Below are 18,096 nucleotides of genomic sequence, written 5' to 3'. Positions count from 1 at the left end.
AGTGTAATATACCCATGATATTGCTATATTTTCTGGAGAAGTGATATTATGGTCACATAAAAACATAACAATCATGCCGTTTTCAATATTTTATTCTGAATAATTTAAGGTGAAATTTTTTGGGAATTTTAGGCATATTTTCACCTCAATTTAAGTATGGAGCTATAGGTCCATCACGGACAGTGTGGATGACGTTTATGTTTTCTAACGTACAGTCATTGTTCTGAGAAGACCTCTAGCGATCTTTGCGTCAATAACGTGTGTAGGACCCACGTGATCGGATCACTGACTCAACCCTACGTCTCATAGACCCTGTAAGCCGTCGTATGCGTTGCTGTGGCAGGTTGAACCCCCTCGAGCACGTTTGGGACATGTTGGGACGACAAATTGCGAAGATGGTCCCTCCAATAGCCAATCTGGATGAATTGGAACGTGCATTACATCGGGAATGGAACAACCTGCCACAGCAACGCATACGACGGCTTACAGGGTCTATGAGACGTAGGGTTGAGTCAGTGATCCGATCACGTGGGTCCTACACACGTTATTGACGCAAAGATCGCTAGAGGTCTTCTCAGAACAATGACTGTACGTTAGAAAACATAAACGTCATCCACACTGTCCGTGATGGACCTATAGCTCCATACTTAAATTGAGGTGAAAATATGCCTAAAATTCCCAAAAAATTTCACCTTAAATTATTCAGAATAAAATATTGAAAACGGCATGATTGTTATGTTTTTATGTGACCATAATATCACTTCTCCAGAAAATATAGCAATATCATGGGTATATTACACTGTTTTGACGACAACAAACTTGTAATGTGCGAGGTTGTAAAAAAACGGGGGGGGGTGCTTAACTTAATTCTTTGTGTATATATATATGCCCTGATTCTGGCGCTTTTCCATCAGTTTCATCCCAGCTGCCAAAGTGAGAACATCTCTAGAAGATAAAGCTTTTGGGATGAACAACCAACTCCTCTTGCATACTGCCATCTTACAAGGTCACCAAGCACTGCTGGTGAACCAGATGGCCATTGCTGTCCTTAGAAGAAGGATGAACAGGCACAGAAGAAGGAGACCACGAACCTGGTGGGTCTGCTCCTGGCTGACACAACAGAGAAGGTTACAATTCGGGGACTACAGCCAACTGATGCAAGAACTGCGGCTAGAAGATGAAGGGACAGCAGGGACTTCTTCTTGGCGATCACCATGGCCAGCAGGACCTTCTTCTTCAGTAGTCCTGGCACCTCTGCGGTTCTTTGCCCTTGGTCTTGTGCACTTCTTGGGAGGCATGATGTCTTGTGCCTGTTGAGTCTGGAGACTTTCTTGAGTCGAGTTGTTCACCATTCACTGCAAACACAATGAACCACTGCAGGTACCAGCCCTCTATTTATAGGCAGGCTGAGGAGGCACTACAGGTGGCTGAAAGGAGGCAGAAGAGAGGCAAAAGCTTTGCCATGGTGGCTCAAGGGTTGCCGTGGTCGCCGAATGGAGGCACAGCGGTCGCCACAGTCATCGTTTAATGCACGCTATTGGTCACCCAAAGGAGGCACAAGGGAGGCAGAAGCATCGCCCAGATTGACAGGAAAATTTGCAGCAGAACGCATCTATTACCTGGCGACCATTGGGCGACCACTGTGCCTCCATTCTGCAACCACGGCAAAGCTTGTGCCTCCCTTCTGCCTCCTTTGAGCCACCTTTGAACAACCAACCTCCTCGGCGACCTTTGTGCGACTGTCTTGAACATGTTCAAAAATTTACGGCGACCATGGCGTCCATGGCGATGTCTGACCCTCCTGTGTACCACCTTTGAACGACCTAGGCAACCATTCTGCCTCCTTTGAGCCTCAAACGGCGATCTGGCAAATTTTATGGTCGCACAAGGGAGGCACAAAGGTCGCCATCCTGTGTAAAGGGGGTCTCAGCTTCCAGGATATTTTCACTTTATTCTTGTGGTCTTGATATTTGGTCATTTTCTTGATTTCTGTGTTATTTAGGCCAAAATCACTGGGTACTGAAACCTCAATTATTAGCAATGCTTTATTTTCATTTTTGTACCTGAGTACAAATCCACAGTACAATTTCTACCTGAGTTCTTCCTCCCGCGTATATACAAAGTCCAAATTTGAACTGAACGCCTCGGAGTAATGCTCGATTGCCTTCCATGACTCTCCCGGTGTTAACTGAGAGCAGAAACACGACAATACTTACCCTGTGCAGTCAACTTTTTGCGAGCCAACTCTTCTGTTTTTGAACATTTTTTTTTTCTTTGATCCAATATGGCTGCCAGACAACGTGAGTGATGACATCATAAATTTATATTCTCTAATATAATTGTTGCATAGATCACGCTCAATACATTTCAAACTGATCAGACTAAGCATTGTCCCTGTCGAATTACGACATCATAATTATGGCACCAATGACATCATCGTTAACACCTATTCCCCATATGGAGTTTTTACAATGAGCCATGTTTCAATTTTTCTCATGCAGCGGTTTTGGAGATATAGAGGTGCAAAGTTTTTTGGTTTTTCCAAGATGGCGCCTGTACCACATGACCTATGACGTCATGATTATCATTAAAATATTCTACAGGAGGAGGCGCTCCTATGGTGAAAATTTTGTGCTCATCAGACCAACAGTTGCTGAGAAAAAAAATTCACAATGATCGGATGTGTTGTACTTGTCGAATTATGACGTCATAACAGAGGCACCTATGACATCATCATTAACATTCCTTATTCCCCAAGGGGAGTACTTGACAACGAGCCATGTTTCATTTTTTTTCCATGGAGTGGTTTCAGAGATAGAGAGGTGCAACTTGTTTCGATTTTTTCCAAGATGGCGTTTGTACCACGTGACCTATGACATTATAATTATCATTAAAAAATTATACAGGAGGAGCCGCACATATTCTGAAAATTTTGTGTTCATCGGACTAACAGTTGCAGACGAATTTTTTTTTTCATACTGATCAGATCAAGCTTTGTACTTGTCAGATTATGACGTCATAATGGATGCACCTATGACATCATCATTGACATATCTTATTCCCCATGGGGTGTACTTGACAATGAGCCATGTTTCAATTTTTTCCATTAAGCGGTTTGAGAGATATAGAGATGTAACGTTTTTCCAAGATGGCGTCCGTACCACATGATCTATGAGTCATAATTATCAGCAAAAACAATGTACAGGCAGAGGCGCTCCTACAGTAAAATTTCATGTCAATCGGACCATCGGTTGCTGAGAAAATGAATTTTTAAAATGCAGACACGGCACACGTACGTAACTGAATGCTTAACTTCGCTTTTCGCTTCTCAGGCGAGAGTAATAAAACGACAACGTGAGACTGAGGAGAAACTGTCCTAAAATAAGAAAATGAGGCCAATAGGTCCATCATTGCCGTGGTGTACTCTCAGGATAATTACCACGGCCACCAAAGGTGGATGGGGGTTCTATTTTCACCCCTGTCTGTTTGTCTGTCTGTTTATCTGTGAACAAAATATCTCAAAAAGTTGTGGACGGATTCGGACGAAATTTGGCAGAGATGTAGCGTATGTGACAAAAACGAAATGATTAGATTTTGGTGAAGATCCGGATTCGGATCCGGCTACGAGAATTTTTAAAGTGATTCTTCACCATTGGGAGATATGGCCACAAATGATACGTAGCAGGATATCTCAAAAAGTTATAGACGGATTTGGACGAAACATGGTGGACAGGTTGTGAGTGAGACAAGGAAGAATCGATTCGATTTTGGTGAAGATCTGAATATGGATTCGGATATGAGAATTATTTAATTTTTCAAAGTGATTTTTCACCATTGGGAGATAGGACCAAAAACGATACATAGCAGGATATCTGAAAAAGTTATGAATGGACTTGGACGAAACTTGTTGGACAGGTTGTGTATGTGACAAGGAAGAATTGATTCAATTTTGGTGAAAATCCGTATCCGGATCCAGCTAGTAGAATTTTTAAGTGATTCTTCACCATTGAGTGATATGGCCGACCAGGCGGAGGTGTGCTCTCTACTGAGTGCCGTTTTAGTTTTCCCTTATGCTTTAAACATCAATCTTCTCGATGGTTTACTTAAGTCTAAGTAACCCGATCTTGATCATGTGACCCAACTTGTATAATAATAATTAAAATGTTAATCGATACCAAGCTGCAAGTATGTTTGTTTGGCAACTCTTCCTCCAGTTTTGGCCAATCTCTAACAAACTTGGCATAGAGAGTCAGAGGCCTAAAGAGGTCAATGTCATGATACCCCCAACACCCTCACTCTTACCCGGATGGGTGTTCATGACAAAGGTTCAAACTGTCACTGAAATTCACAAGGGTCCAATGTGAGGATGTTTAAATGGCCTCAAAGCAGTAGGAAGGTTAGACGACAAATAAATAAAAGGTGTCGTTCGTGTCAAAAAGCAAAACCTTTGTGATTCTGGCAAAGCAAAAGCCAAGGAAAAGGCCAGATTTTAAAAGTGATGAAAAATGGGTATAGACCCTTTTTAAGTGAACCGCTCGAATAGCTGCACTGTTGCGGTGGTGGGCCCCTATAAACTCCACATATGATGGAACATGGGGAAGGTATGACATTGTGAACATTTCCAAGATGAGAAATAATCCTGGGAATGTCAGTGCTCCATTGTAGAGTGCAGGAATCTCTACTTGGCAGGCATGGATGAAGGCATGAATGAAGCAGACACCAATGAGTACCATGCAACAAGGATTTACCCAACACACCACCAACTCACTCGCAACACCGTGCAGCATCAAACTCAAGATGTCCAAATGTCACACACGTCCATGCCCGTGGGATTCCCATGGGTGACCCCACTAGTACTTTAAAATATTCCATCGTCTGCCTTTGTCATTGAACTCCAAGCCGATTTCCGGTGTGGTGTACATTTATTCTTAATAATAGATAAATAAATCAAATAAAAATAATCACAAAAGCAATTTATTGACAAAATAAATTACAAAACCAAACATTTATTTTTAATAATAATAAGAAAAGCAATAATAGTATTTATGTAATTTATAATTTGCCAATTGACACAAGGATATTTTGATAGTTTGTGTTTAATCCTGCTCTCTCAATGTGCTTTGTCAAAACAATGTATGCAGATAAAGAAACAACAACAACAACAACAAAAGAGCGATATCAATGTGTCAAAACAACAGCCATTAATAAGTGATAATCACAAGAAGATGAAATACTGTATTTTTCAAATGGTGAATATAGACCCTTCGCCCCACCCAACCCCAAAATAAATTTGGGATCAAAACAAAACCAGCAGCACAAAGCAATGCATTACTTGCTTTGCAACTCAAAGCAAAGCCACCGATATAGAATCACAATTATTTTCACATTTGAAAATTAATAAATATAAAGTTTGAAAATGTACAAAAACTGATAACAAAATAAATTGTAAATAGGTATGAAACAGTGAATAGTCTTTCGATCTCTCTGAACAAGCTAATCTGATCCCACATGTCCATTGCACACATCTGCGTCTGCTCGTCGATTTGAACCGTGGTTAGGAACACTGGCCTATGTAGACCTCTGGAATGATGACTCATCTTCAAGTGAAATGATGTTTCCACAAAAGGAACAAATGCATACATGAAGCCCACTTTAGTTTTTAAAATCATTTTACAGTCTTATTTTTGTTTCTTCACTCAAATTTTGTTTACATTTTATTCTTCAACAGTTACCTCCATATTTACCTTCGCAAAAGCGGAAGGTTATGTTTTGATCGCTGTGTATTTATTTGTATGTCTGTGTGTGTGTGTGTGTGTGTATGTTATTCGCATAACTCAAAAAGTATTCAACCGAATTGCATGAAATTTGGTGGGATGATTGGTTATTATACGGGACACATTTGATTAGATGTTGGGAGCAATCGGGTCAAAGGTCAAGGTCAAGGTCACGAAAAGGTCAAAATCGTATTTTTACCATAGCGCGGTCAATTTTTATCCAATTGGCATGCAACTAATGCCAAAATGTTCAGAATTCAATGCCCGATCTTGTTTGTCATAACTCGGTCAATTCTTATCCGATTTGCATGAAATCAGCACCAAACTGTTCACTGTTCTGTTCCCTACACTCCCATGCCAAGTACAGAACAGTAGCTGCGGCGAAGGTATGCGCTCTACCGAGTGCCCGTTCTAGTTAAAATTGTTTTCATTTTATTCTTCAACAGTTACCTCCATATTTAAAATTGTTTTCATTTTATTCTTCAACAGTTACCTCCATATTTAAAATTGTTTTCATTTTATTCTTCAACAGTTACCTCCATATTTAAAATTGTTTTCATTTTATTCTTCAACAGTTACCTCCATATTTAAAATTGTTTTCATTTTATTCTTCAATAGTTACCTCCATATTTAAAATTACTCTTCAATGCCTTCAAATATACAAGTTTGATTCAATCTCTTGCGGCTAAAACAACACGACTTTAACATGTAAGTTGTGAGGGATCTCTGGGTAGCTCCCCGGAGATCGATTGGCTATCTCCATGCCACAAGCCTGTTTGAACAGAACTGACCGGGGATAATCCACAACAGCAAGACGAAACATTTTCGACTTTGGTTGGTAATTTATGTTTTTTGGAGCAGTAGTTTAGTAGTTTGTGGCAACATCTTTGCCAATGGATTGAAATCAATTTATCCTATTGCCTCTTGTCTCACGAGCAAATAATCACCTTGTGATTTAATATGAGAATCTGATGTACACAGATCTTAATCATGACCACCAAAGATAATTGAGGAAGGGTAGGTGGGCGGAAGGAGTAGAGCATGAAGAAATTTCAAAAAGGAAGGAATAGGAAAGAGATTGAAAGGAACTTTCTGAACTGTTTGATGTTACAGCTGAAAGACAGTCAAATTAGATACCATGATCATCATCATGATCTTGCCTGCAGCATGCTGATTGAACGGGTCTAGTTGCGCCCAAAGAACTGGGAGAGCCTTCTAAGAACAGATCGCCTGGCGCGTCCTTTCAGCTCTGCCCTGCTGTTAAACTCCTCCGGCATCTCACTGGACGGCATTGTGTTGGGCATTGTCCCCATGTTGTAGATCGGCCGCTTTAAGCCACCATCCTGAAGAAATACAAGGGAATAAGTTTGCTGAGAGTACCGAAGGAAGTGTTAAACAGCAGTTTCGTTGAATGCATAAAGTGGAAACAACAACAACAACCATCACCACCTATGTGACCCTTGAAACGAAGTTTGTAATACTTGTGAAAAGATGGAACTCATCAAGCCAGAATGTACCTATTTGCAGGATCAATATATATGAGATACCTTGACATCTTTAATATCACATGTCATTTTTCCAAGGTACCAGCCCGAACACTTACTCTTGTCAAAAACATTGTGGGATCTATAGCAAAACTGACACGGACACATCCTAGCAATGGACTGTATACATGTTTACATAATTAAAAGGAATACTGTATACATTTCAGACAAGAAAGAGCAATCAGAGATTGCAGACCCTCACCAGGATATGTGTGGTTTTGTCCATTGGGTCCTCTGGGCCTTTTAGGTCCATTGGGTCCCCTGGGCCTTTTAGGTCCATTGGGTCCCCTGGGCCTTTTAGGTCCATTGGGTCCCCTGGGCCTTTTAGGTCCATTGGGTCCCCTGGGCCTTTTAGGTCCATTGGGTCCCCTGGGCCTTTTAGGTCCATTGGGTCCCCTGGGCCTTTTAGGTCCATTGGGTCCCCTGGGCCTTTTAGGTCCATTGGGTCCCCTGGGCCTTTTAGGTCCATTGGGTCCCCTGGGCCTTTTAGGTCCATTGGGTCCCCTGGGCCTTTTAGGTCCATTGGGTCCCCTGGGCCTTTTAGGTCCATTGGGTCCACTGGGCCTTTTAGGTCCATTGGGTCCACTGGGCCTTTTAGGTCCATTGGGTCCCCTGGGCCTTTTAGGTCCATTGGGTCCCCTGGGCCTTTTAGGTCCATTGGGTCCCCTGGGCCTTTTAGGTCCATTGGGTCCCCTGGGCCTTTTAGGTCCATTGGGTCCCCTGGGCCTTTTAGGTCCATTGCGTCCCCTGGGCCTTTTAGGTCCATTGGGTCCCCTGGGCCTTTTAGGTCCATTGGGTCCCCTGGGCCTTTTTGGTCCATTGGGTCCCCTGGGCCTTTTTGGTCCATTGGGTCCCCTGGGCCTTTTTGGTCCATTGGGTCCCCTGGGCCTTTTTGGTCCATTGGGTCCCCTGGGCCTTTTTGGTCCATTGGGTCCCCTGGGCCTTTTTGGTCCATTGGGTCCCCTGGGCCTTTTTGGTCCATTGGGTCCCCTGGGCCTTTTTGGTCCATTGGGTCCCCTGGGCCTTTTTGGTCCATTGGGTCCCCTGGGCCTTTTTGGTCCATTGGGTCCCCTGGGCCTTTTTGGTCCATTGGGTCCCCTGGGCCTTTTTGGTCCATTGGGTCCCCTGGGCCTTTTTGGTCCATTGGGTCCCCTGGGCCTTTTTGGTCCATTGGGTCCCCTGGGCCTTTTTGGTCCATTGGGTCCTCTGGGCCTTTTTGGTCCATTGGGTCCTCTGGGCCTTTTTGGTCCATTGGGTCCTCTGGGCCTTTTTGGTCCATTGGGTCCTCTGGGCCTTTTTGGTCCATTGGGTCCTCTGGGCCTTTTTGGTCCATTGGGTCCTCTGGGCCTTTTTGGTCCATTGGGTCCTCTGGGCCTTTTTGGTCCATTGCGTCCTCTGGGCCTTTTTGGTCCATTGGGTCCTCTGGGCCTTTTTGGTCCATTGGGTCCTCTGGGCCTTTTTGGTCCATTGGGTCCTCTGGGCCTTTTTGGTCCATTGGGTCCTCTGGGCCTTTTTGGTCCATTGGGTCCTCTGGGCCTTTTTGGTCCATTGGGTCCTCTGGGCCTTTTTGGTCCATTGGGTCCTCTGGGCCTTTTTGGTCCATTGGGTCCTCTGGGCCTTTTTGGTCCATTGGGTCCTCTGGGCCTTTTTGGTCCATTGGGTCCTCTGGGCCTTTTTGGTCCATTGGGTCCTCTGGGCCTTTTTGGTCCATTGGGTCCTCTGGGCCTTTTTGGTCCATTGGGTCCTCTGGGCCTTTTTGGTCCATTGGGTCCTCTGGGCCTTTTTGGTCCATTGGGTCCTCTGGGCCTTTTTGGTCCATTGGGTCCTCTGGGCCTTTTTGGTCCATTGGGTCCTCTGGGCCTTTTTGGTCCATTGGGTCCTCTGGGCCTTTTTGGTCCATTGGGTCCTCTGGGCCTTTTTGGTCCATTGGGTCCTCTGGGCCTTTTTGGTCCATTGGGTCCTCTGGGCCTTTTTGGTCCATTGGGTCCTCTGGGCCTTTTTGGTCCATTGGGTCCTCTGGGCCTTTTTGGTCCATTGGGTCCTCTGGGCCTTTTTGGTCCATTGGGTCCTCTGGGCCTTTTTGGTCCATTGGGTCCTCTGGGCCTTTTTGGTCCATTGGGTCCTCTGGGCCTTTTTGGTCCATTGGGTCCTCTGGGCCTTTTTGGTCAATTGGGTCCTCTGGGCCTTTTTGGTCCATTGGGTCCTCTGGGCCTTTTTGGTCCATTGGGTCCTCTGGGCCTTTTTGGTCCATTGGGTCCTCTGGGCCTTTTTGGTCCATTGGGTCCTCTGGGCCTTTTTGGTCCATTGGGTCCTCTGGGCCTTTTTGGTCCATTGGGTCCTCTGGGCCTTTTTGGTCCATTGGGTCCTCTGGGCCTTTTTGGTCCATTGGGTCCTCTGGGCCTTTTTGGTCCATTGGGTCCTCTGGGCCTTTTTGGTCCATTGGGTCCTCTGGGCCTTTTTGGTCCATTGGGTCCTCTGGGCCTTTTTGGTCCATTGGGTCCTCTGGGCCTTTTTGGTCCATTGGGTCCTCTGGGCCTTTTTGGTCCATTGGGTCCTCTGGGTCTTTTTGGTCCATTGGGTCCTCTGGGCCTTTTTGGTCAATTGGGTCCTCTGGGCCTTTTTGGTCCTCAGGATATTTTGGGTCTTCAGGACAGATAAGCGGGCTTGGTCGTGAGCTCCTTTGCTGAACCATGGGCTCAGCAAACGCCATATGGCGACAGCCGCGCTCGAAGGATGGATACCAAGCCCATGGATACCAGAACCATGCTTCATGAGGAAATTTATGCATGAGAATTCCAGGACTCATGACTGGTATACATCTGGGGAAAATCTAGGAACCAAGGATGAACCTGTGGGAGCAAGCCTCTGCGAGAACGAGTCGTTGCGAGAACCAATGGGCTTGTGCCACATTGCAGTGTGTTGATAAGCCCTATAAATTTCCTGGACGTGCTGGGAAACGCACTGTCACACACCCCTTCTCTGGCTCTCCCTATTTCGAATTTATCAAAGTGGAACACACAAAGTATTCAACAATTACACCCTCAACCCGTTCGGGACTAGGTTACTGACTCGTATTCCTCTGTCACTCGCATCGATTTCCTCTGTCACACCACGAACATTCACCCGCACTTCTTGCCACACGGCACACCACATCATTACCCCCATCTTCTCTATCCCCCTCCATTTCATGGGACCAGCATAAGCCTGCAGGCTTGCATTGGATGAGCAAGGGGTTACAATCAAGCCCCACCTTCTTCATTCAGTCTATTAACCTTCCTTATCTAATTTCCCAGAATGAATGAGGCACCTACGTGTGTCGAAATGTGCCAAGATGACTGACTAAGTGTGCTGAGGTGCTTAAGGGGTAAGATCTTTCCCTTGTGAACCGTCTGCTTGTAAGCACAAGTCCTTTTGATCTTTATAAACTGTCTCCAAACTGCCCCATCAGCTTTTCAACATTGGTTAGCCTATAGTGCGTTCTAGTGCTAGGATGTTCTGCCCCACTGCTCCTTTCGGGTTAGTTATTACTTATTAGCAAACGTCCCACTTATGGTATCGCTCGGCAGTTTTGATTGACAGCAGTGGGGCGTTGAGAGCACAGTTCACCATCTGGGGAATTTAATTCGCCAGAGAGGTAAAGCGGACTTAGATGCTGGATCCTGCCTGAATTAAACGTCCTAGATGGCATCTGTGGTTGCCTAGTAACCCATCGTGTCACAGAGTTATCTGCAACCCATCGGCTTCAGGGTGACGGGCTGGGAAGTGGGTCTGAGTACTCCCCTCGTAACTGCATGACCCCTGAACCCGTAATATTATACATTTTTGCATATCTTACTATAATTCACCAAATGTCCGTCTGTCTGTTTGTCTGTCTGTCTGTTCGAAGGTACCGTAAAAACTGCTGAACCGATCGCAAAGATATTTTGGGTGGATAATCCTGGGATCTCCAGGAGTAAAATAGGCTATTTCGTTTTCCCAATTTCAGCTTTAGTCTCCAGCATTCTCAGGTTTGGACTCCCGCATAACATTCGCGTTCGCATAACGTTCATGGTTCTCATTGTGACGATGTTGCTTTCCCGGGTGCCGCGCGATCGGTGCAGCCGTTTGTGCGGCACCCAGGAAAGCAACATGTCTCCATCGATCACAAACAGATCGCTGTCTCCATCGATCTTGCCAAGGCCGTAACAGCTATCGGCTCAAAATCCTTTTAACTGTTGATTTGGTACAGTTACACGTATCGGGAGTACATACGACATAGCGATTGTGAACACGATTATCGATCACGATTCACGATCATGATCATCACGATCATAGTGTATCGATCGCGATTTGAAACATGATGGAATAATATTTACCGATATGAACAGTGATGTGGCTTTTATTGAAATTCTAAAGATACTGTTTAGATTTTGATGATTTGCGTGTGATATGATTCAACGGATGTTTATATGAATCTTTTAAAATAAAAAAAACCTTAAATTTCTGATATTTTGCCTTTTCATTTGGGCCTACTAATTGAAGCCCCGCCCATAGGGCGGGTACCGTTGCTAGTATTGCTAAAGGGAGAAGCGTTTGTTTGTGTGTGCATGTTTTATCTCTCCACTGCTGCCGTTTGCTTGTATAAATCGGAAATTATAGGAACTAGACACCTCTCATCCATGGATATTTCTCGTATTTCCTACACAAGCAACGGACAGACATTTGGTGAATTATAGTAAGATTTCCATGAGTCTGATTTGCATCGAGGAACACAATTATGGTTTAACCATTTTGAAATTGCAACTCTTTCGTTTTAGTGCTGAAAATGATGTCAAATGACTATGTGAATTACAGATTTCGCGCTAATTGCAACAGCAGGTTAAAAGTACCCACAGTGGTAGAAGTGAGTTGATGAAAATGCACATAGGGCATATACAAAAGGCCTTGTTACCATCCATTTTGAGAGTCCCGTATTCAAAACAAGTGCAGTTTACTGTAGTTAATATGCCAATTTAACTTCATATTATAATTAGTCTTTTATGCAAATATTTGTGTAAAAACAAAGGCCAAGCGGGTATCTTGCTTTGAAGGAGGGCTCACACCCAGAACGCTGCTTCACCTCCTTTCTCATGGGAGTTTGGTTAAGAACCTCTCTCTACATTTGGTTCAGAAAATGTGTTGTCCTTATTTTACCACTGATGCAGACGTACTATAGTCCTTATATATACGAGTGTTCTGTTTTTATTTCTAATTAGGCCTTACATTTAGCTGACATTTACATCATGGAAATGTCAAAATGTCTTTATTGTGATCCTGGTGATCTCGATCCCTTAAAAAATATGTATTGGAAAACAAAAACAGACAAAACTAGAACGGGCACTCGGTAGAGCGCATACCTTCGCCGCAGCTACTGTTCTGTACTTGGCATGGGAGTGTAGGGAACAGAACAGTGAACAGTTTGGTGCTGATTTCATGCAAATCGGATAAGAATTGACCGAGTTATGACAAACAAGATCGGGCATTGAATTCTGAACATTTTGGCATTAGTTGCATGCCAATTGGATAAAAATTGACCGCGCTATGGTAAAAATACGATTTTGACCTTTTCGTGACCTTGACCTTGACCTTTGACCCGATTGCTCCCAAAATCTAATCAAATGTGTCCCGTATAATAACCAATCATCCCACCAAATTTCATGCAATTCGGTTGAATACTTTTTGAGTTATGCGAATAACATACACACACACACACACACAGACATACAAATAAATACACAGCGATCAAAACATAACCTTCCGCTTTTGCGAAGGTAAAAAAAGAAAGGACTGTTGCCTTCACGACTTTGTTTTGCCTAAACAACACAATAATCAACAAATCGCATCACATGGTCTGAATACACAATAGGCTCGACATGATATCTTGTGAATATTTTCAAGTGTGTCCTTGGTTGTTTATCTCCATATGTGGGTTTCAGAAGGTGAATCCTCTCAGGTCTCAAAGTATCCATTTGTGTTTGTATGCAAGTTGCTGTTGTTGGCCTCCATCTCCACATGTGGATCTGAGGTGTGTGTGTGTATACAGTATATATATATACAGACTTGGCATTTAATATGGAATATTTTTTTTGTGGGGGTGAACTTACTTTCCAAGATGTCTTAGAACCTAAAGTTCATTGGAATTATGTTGAAATTATTCTAGATTTTGTTAATGTGACCTTTAAAAGAAACAAAAACCACATTTGACATTTCGAAACAAATAAATTGATCCTTGAAAGTGATGTAAACTGATATCGAACTCAATTCATGGACAGTACTGTGTTAAACCTCTGTGCGTTTTCCAGAAGTATCTCTTTATTTTGCACATTAGCCAATTTTTTTTTTAACAAAAACAAAAGTTAAATTACGACTGGGATTACGAACAGTAAAATTACAGTTCAGTACTTCGTGTAACCCCCACGGGCATTCAGGAGAGCACGTACACGTTGAGGCATGCTGTTCACGAGATTTGCCAAGGTTTGGACAGGAATCGCTTGCCATGCAGTGACAATAGCCTGCTGGAATTCACGCACAGAGGTCGGCTGCTGGTCCAAGTGGTCGATTTGACGCGTTAATTCTGCCCACAAGTTCTCTATTGGATTCATATCCGGGGACATGGCAGGCAACTCCATATGCTCTACACCACGGTCAGCAAGAAAGTGTTGGATCATGCAAGCACGATGAGGCCGTGCATTGTCATCTTGGAAGACAAAGTTTCCTCGAAAGGCTGCACGAGCAAATGGAAGCAATGTTTCTTCCAGAATGGCCCTGTACTTGAACTGGTTCAGGTTTCCATTCAGAACAACCAGGTCAGTTTTGCCCCCTGCATGAAAAGCAGCCCAAACGGTCACCCCACCACCTCCAGCTTGGACTCTAGGCACTATACAATCTTTGTTGTAGGCTTCATGCACTTGTCTGCGCACTCAGACGTGGCCATCTTGACGATAGACCAGAAATCTAGACTCGTCACTGAAGATCACGTGATTCCAGTGTCCTGGCTGCCATTGACGGTGCTCTCTGGCCCACTGCAATCAGCGCTGGCGGTGTTGTCTGGTCAGGCGTGGCTTTCTCAGGGGACGCCTGGCACGATAGCCTGCTTGAACCAGTCGTTGGTTGACTAGCCTTCTGGATACAGGCACATTTGTCAGTTGCTGCCACTCAGCCCTAAGCCGATTAGCTGACTTGGTACGGCCATTGCGGACTAACCGGTGCAGCTGGCGATCATCCCTCCTTGTGGTTCTGCGGGGACGTCCTGGCCTCGGTATTGGAGTAGGGACACCCCTCTGAGCATTTCGTTTCAGGATCTTTGACACCTGACCTTGAGTGATGCCATACTGCCAAGCAATAGCACGCTGTTTCATGCCATAATTTCGTAAAGCCACCACTCCATGACAAACAGCATTGTCGAGTTGAGGGACAATCTCCAGAGGAAGTGGCAATAATTTTGGAGACGTGCAGCAGTTGTTTTCCACTTATACAGAACGCAACAACCATTGTATACCCGACTGTGAAGCCAATCATCAAATGCACCTGTCCGCACATTTTGCCATGCCACCTGTGATATAATCCTGTTGTTGACTTCTTGCTGCGACAGACAATCAGTGACATGGTTCTTTTAATAAATAAATCACCAAAGTGTAAAAAAAACTCACCAGATTGATATACTGAGTTAAGAAAGTAAACCCAAGTCAAGAAAAAAAAAAAATTCTATATTAAATGCCAAGTCTGTGTGTATGTATATATATATATATATACATATATATATATATATATATATATATATGTATATATATATATATATATATATATATATATATATATATATATATATATATTGTTGCGGTTTTGAGATCCCCTCACTTGTAAATAATAATTCTTGTAAATAATTCCCTGTAAATATCCCCATCTTCCAAAGGTCAAAGGTCGCACCCTAACTAATCCATTTTGCAACACGTCGGACACCATTGGACCTTCTTCAGTTATTTCATTAGTATGTGTTTCAGGTAAGGCTCTGTTTCCAATAGTTTGACTCTGCGTTGCATTAATCAACTAACCTAGGACCCTTTTCAATTCTGTTCATTTTGCGGCTTAGCCTCCCTCCAAATTGGATTGCGCGTCTCTGCCAGCCGCAGCGCTGGCTCCAAACGCCATTAACCACGCGGTCAAGCTGGAGAAGAAGGGGGAGGAGTTATAAATTGTGTTCCCTTGCTTGCCAGCAGCGTTCGCTGCCTGGCTCAAACGCCATTAATCACGCGGTCAAGCTGGAGAAAAAGGGGGAGGAGTCGTCGGAGCGAGGCGTGGCCCCATCAAGGTGTCACGAAGGGAGGAGCCGGTGAACCCTCGCGACCAATCAGGGCTGAGGCGTGTTCACCAGTAGGCGGACCTAAAAAGCATGCGGCTTGATACGCGAGCGCGTGATAAAAGCGCCCGCGTGGGACTACTTCAACAGAGCAGAGAGCAGAGCAGAGCAGAAAGGAGAGCCAGAGAGCCACGGTGAGTCAAGAGGTTGCGAGGCAGAGCAGAGAGAGGGAGAGACGGTGAGAGAGTCGAGTTGAGAGAGTTGAGAGTTGGGTCAAGAACGAGACCAGACACGAAGTTGAGTGAGAGAGTCAATCCGCTACCGCGACAATACCAACCGCGCTGCCTGCCGGGTTTTGCCGCGGAACCAAAGCGTGGACCGGAGTGGAGCGTGAACCTAGAGCCGGACCTCAACGCCTGAACCATCTGCCTGGACCTTCCACCCCTGCCATCTGCCTGGACCTTCTCCTCCTTCCTGCTATTCCCCTTTCGTGTAAGTCTGTCTGTATTGTCCTGGGCGTGATATTTAAGACTGTGTAAGCTTGCCCTGTGTCCTTTTGCTCTTCTTATTGTATATGCCCTTCTTTCGTTTCCTCTTTTAGTAGTATAGTTAATAAATCATATTTGTTCTTCCCTTTACTCTGGTTTCCTCTCATCCGATCGCTTTCGTGATTTCCTCAATTGAGTACCGGTGGCACGATTGGAACCGCTCAGAATCGGGTTAGTCTTATTGCTAACGGCTCGAATCGCGGATTGCTAAACCGCTCGGCAATTTCCATCTGTCCGTGGTTCGAGCGGAAATTATCTCCCTGCTTTGCGGAGAGATTGGTAAGCAGGTATTTTGGAGTCCATCTTGACCAATCACCCTGGCCAATCTCAACCCCGCAAAGGAGCGTTATAGTTTCCAGGAACGGGGGACGGCCAGCTTAAAGGACAAGGGGTTTAACCCCCCTTTGCTAAGGGGAGCGCCGACCCCAGATCCCCAACAATATATATATATATATATATATATGACTATATATATATATGATCCCCAACAATATATAACCCGCATAGTGACTACAACAACAACAACATGCATTTTAAAGGCCATTTTCCCTGCTAGAGCGGGGGTTAGCCTTGCGGTCCCCATGACAATCTTCTCCATTTTGCCCTATTTTCTGCATCTCTCCTTGTTAACCCCCTTGCCCGCATTTCTTCTTCCACCATCTTTAGCCAAGTCTTTCTCGGTCTTCCCCGTCCCCTACTTCCTTCTACATTCATTTCCATCACTCTTCTCAACCAGTCACTTTCATCCTTCCTCAACACATGACCAAACCATCTCAACCTGTTCCTCTTCACAGCATCAATCACAGGCTCTATTCCCATCATCTTTCGCAATTTATCATTTGTCTTCCTCTCTCTCAACGATACTCCGCACATCCGTCGAACCATTCGCATTTCCACCCTTTCCAACCTTCGTTGCTGCTCTACGTTCATTACCCATGTCTCGCTCCCATAAATCATAACACTTCTCACACATGCAGCATACACCTTTCCCTTCAGCTTCAACGACACTCCCCTCATCATCAGCACGCCACTCAATTCCCGAAACTTCTTCCATGCACATCTCACTCGAGCAACCGTTGCCGAGTCTGATCCACCTTCTCCATTCAGCATGTCTCCGAGGTAGCAAAATGTTTTCACACCTTCCAGCTTCACGCCATCTCCAAGATCCAACTCAACATTTCCTCCATCTGCAGCTCCCTCTGTGCACACCTTACATTTGAATGTAGCTGCCACACTGGTTAATGACCCTCTCAGACCACTACATTTTTGATGAACCCACTCAGCGCACATTGTACACTGAATGGAGTTCACTCCGACACCCTTCCTACACACAGCACAGGGCCACTTCCCAGTTCTTTCCACCTCACCACATGCTTTACCACTTGCCATCACCTTCGTCTTTCCGATATTCACCTTCAGACCTTTTGTCTCCATACATTCCTTCCACGTGTTCATCTTTTCCTTCAGTCCATCCATACTTTCCGCAATCAACACCAGATCATCTGCATACAACAACTCCCACGGTAAACCCTCCTTTACGTTCTGAGCCAGCACCTCCATCACAGCTACAAATAGTAGTGGACTTAGTACCGACCCCTGATGCACTCCCACCTTCACCTCAAACTCACCACTGTTCCCGTCCTTCGTCCTTACAGCTGTGCGTGCTCTTTTGTACATTGCCATCACTACTCTGATCAACCATTCCTCCACTCCTAACTTCCTCAATGCCCATGTCAATACTTTGCGTGGAACCCGATCGAATGCTTTCTAACCCGATCGAACCCGCATAGTGACTGATATATATATATATATATACACATAAATTCTATTGTTTTTTTCTTGAGTCCAATTGTGTATTTGTACGTTTGTTTGTACGTTATACTTTCATGGCCAAAATGTAGCACCTAGAGGCTGCA

At 44.5% G+C, this 18,096-nt stretch overlaps 1 protein-coding gene across 2 annotated transcripts in view; it reads right to left on the bottom strand.

Moving 5' to 3' along the window:
• Window positions 1–4,958: 4,958 nt before the first annotated feature.
• LOC137434253 (rhophilin-2) overlaps window positions 4,959–18,096 on the bottom strand; it is an 83,139-nt gene continuing 70,001 nt past the window's right edge. The window contains exons 15-16 of one of the 2 annotated variants that reach the window (XR_013624663.1): window positions 6,397–7,117; window positions 4,959–6,353 (exon numbers count right to left, since the gene is read on the bottom strand). Coding sequence is in view for 1 of the 2 variants with exons in the window: in XM_068127075.2 (XP_067983176.2) it covers window positions 6,959–7,117 (159 nt within the window). In the remaining variant the exon portion in view is untranslated. Of the gene's footprint in view, window positions 7,118–18,096 lie in introns of both variants that reach the window. The other variant, XM_068127075.2, reaches the window with a different exon arrangement.

Source organism: Myxine glutinosa, chromosome 10 (genome assembly GCF_964187855.1).
Source record: "Myxine glutinosa chromosome 10, kmMyxGlut1.1, whole genome shotgun sequence".
In the NCBI taxonomy this organism is placed as follows: Eukaryota; Metazoa; Chordata; class Myxini; order Myxiniformes; family Myxinidae; genus Myxine; species Myxine glutinosa.
This window is presented reverse-complemented; position numbering and strand designations above follow the sequence as displayed.